At 38.5% G+C, this 2,431-nt stretch overlaps 1 protein-coding gene across 1 annotated transcript in view; it reads right to left on the reverse strand.

The window, feature by feature from the left end:
- The window catches only part of LOC109848309 (tropinone reductase homolog At2g29360-like), a 1,990-nt gene continuing 831 nt past the window's right edge, over positions 1,273-2,431 (reverse strand). Inside the window, exons 4-5 of the mRNA XM_020417749.1 lie at positions 2,232-2,338; positions 1,273-1,613 (exon numbers count right to left, since the gene is read on the reverse strand). Of these exons, the coding sequence (XP_020273338.1) occupies positions 1,452-1,613; positions 2,232-2,338 (269 nt within the window). The 3' untranslated portion in view covers positions 1,273-1,451. The remainder of the gene's footprint in view (positions 1,614-2,231; positions 2,339-2,431) is intronic.

Below are 2,431 nucleotides of genomic sequence, written 5' to 3' on the forward strand. Positions count from 1 at the left end.
GGTTTCAGATGCAGATGACGCGTTGATTGTTTTTAGTGCAGCTGATAGGCATAGTTTGGACATGACCATTGGTTCACCTCAGGCAAAGGTATTTGGATCGTTTCAGTTTGAGGCCATTGGAGGTGCTATCAGTCGTAAATTTGGTAATGATGGAGGAGGGTTGCGTGCTCTTCTATTGGATTGAGGGCCTTTGGAGGCCATTGGATGAACTACGTGAAGGCTTGATTCCTTGGGCAAGAGGATACGTAGACAGTCAGTTTTGATACAGCCGATTTGGTGAGTAGATACCGATGTTTAGGAGAGTGTTCGCACTTCCGTTTGGGTCTCGACTTGTTATGGATTGAGTCTGTTATCGTGAATCGTTTCACGGCGTACTGGACGCAACAAGTGGGACATTTGGTTTGGTTGGTGTCGGCTCAGTTTTGGAAGAAACTTCACCGAGGTGGAGAATTGAAGAAATCGCGAAGAAATTTTTTATCAGAACAGGTTGGAGGCGCAGGAGTCATTTTGGGTGCTGCGCGGTCGACCGCGGCGCAAGGCCGGTCAACCGCGAACGTGCACAAGCCAGAGTAGGAGTTTGGATTTGGTGCGGTCGACCATCGCGGTCGACCGCGAGACCCTGTAGGCGAATTTGGTCTCTGTCGCTAGATCGCGATCGACCGCGAGCTTTGGGCGGTCGACCACCAATCGGGTCAGGGCCTGTTTTGTGTTTCCTGTTCTTGTTGGGTTTTGGTGTTTGTATAAATACCAATACACATTCTAGGGTTTCTTAAGGCTAGAGTTTGGAATATTTGAAGCACAAAAAAGAGGTATTTTCTGAGCTATTTGATTAGGGTTTATTTGGAGAGATTAAGAGCTTTGTGATGAGATTAGTTTGTTCATTCGAGTGATTTGTAATATCAATTTGTACTCTTCTTCTCTATATGTATAATACGGTTATACATATATTTTGATCTTACAAAATAAAAGAAAGTTGGCTGCATACGAAAACATATAAATAGCAACAAGTCCCTATTATTTATATTTTGCAAGTTTATTCATATTAGTCTTCTTCAAATCTCACATCCTCATTCGCCACATCATTATGACTCAATCAAAAACTACATCAAAAGTCTCCTCCTGCATTTTTCAGCCTTTAAGTCCATTGTTGTCTGTTTCTAAGAAAATTCCATTATCACCCGATTGACAGTGAGTTCATAGTTATCCAGATCTTTTAATTTGGTATTTTTTTATTTTTTATTTAGAGTTGATATTTCAGATGCGAGCACGACATTAAATAATAACAAATTGATACCTTCCTTCTCTACATGCATCACAACCAGGGTTTACTTCAAACGAGTGAGCGGGGGGTGCAGCATATTACATATATAAAAGATTTAAGTTTCTTGGATAACCATTGTGGGTTATTTAACAAGTGAACAATAGATTTGGTATTATTTTGTCAAAGAATTTTAGTCATTAACAGTCCTTGCTCCATCAACACAAATGATTTGGCCACTTATGTAAGAAGCAGCAGGCAAACACAAGAATGCCGCCAGAGCTGCCACCTCTTCTGGTTCTCCATTGCGTCCAAGTGGAGTTCTTGATGCTTCTCTAGATTTGAAATCTGGAGCCTGACATAAAAGTACCAAAATACTGCTTTTTAGTAGTTGAGAGGATCCGAATCCATAAATAAAATGATAAGCTTCACATAAAACTCGCATTAGGAAAATTCTAGAAAAATGGCCTCAATTATTAACGTTGAAGTAAAGTTAGAAAATATCTTAGCATCATTAACCGAACATATAAAATTAGTAATATAACACTTGTTATATCTTGGGGAAAAAAAGAGGATAATAAGGGAAAACTAGTTACATGCAACAGTTAGAAGCAAAAAAATCCCAAAAGTAGTTACATGCAACAGTTAGAAGCGAAAAAATCCCAAAAGCCATGTGATAACTTTCTCTAGTTAATGATGATTAAGTACTGTAATTAATTGAGGGAAGAGAAATTTGCGATAGCTATCATTCAAACAGCTAGCTAAAAAGCCTAAGTAGTTTATCCCTAGCAATTAGAAGTCAGTCTCCAATGATTATATACTCTTTTCTCTCCTGAAAGAAAAAGACCTCCATTAGTTCGTGCATTTGCCACTAGAAAAATACCCACCATATTATGTCCACACAAAAGGTTAAAATGGGGGGAAAAAGGAAAAAATAAAAGATAAAAAGTAAAAAAATAAATTATGAGCTCACGTTTTCTACTAGTGGCGTATTAATGACTCCCGGGCAAATACCATTGGTTCTAATATTATCTTTGGCCCATTCACACGCCAAACACTTGGTAAGCTGAACTACTGCCCCTGATCAATTATAAGAGAAGCGTAATTAATCAGCATCAGTTCACTAAAATTAACGCACCATTTCACGAATTAATTTCTTCTTAAATCTACGTG

This window comes from Asparagus officinalis, chromosome 7, assembly GCF_001876935.1.
Source record: "Asparagus officinalis chromosome 7, Aspof.V1, whole genome shotgun sequence".
In the NCBI taxonomy this organism is placed as follows: Eukaryota; Viridiplantae; Streptophyta; class Magnoliopsida; order Asparagales; family Asparagaceae; genus Asparagus; species Asparagus officinalis.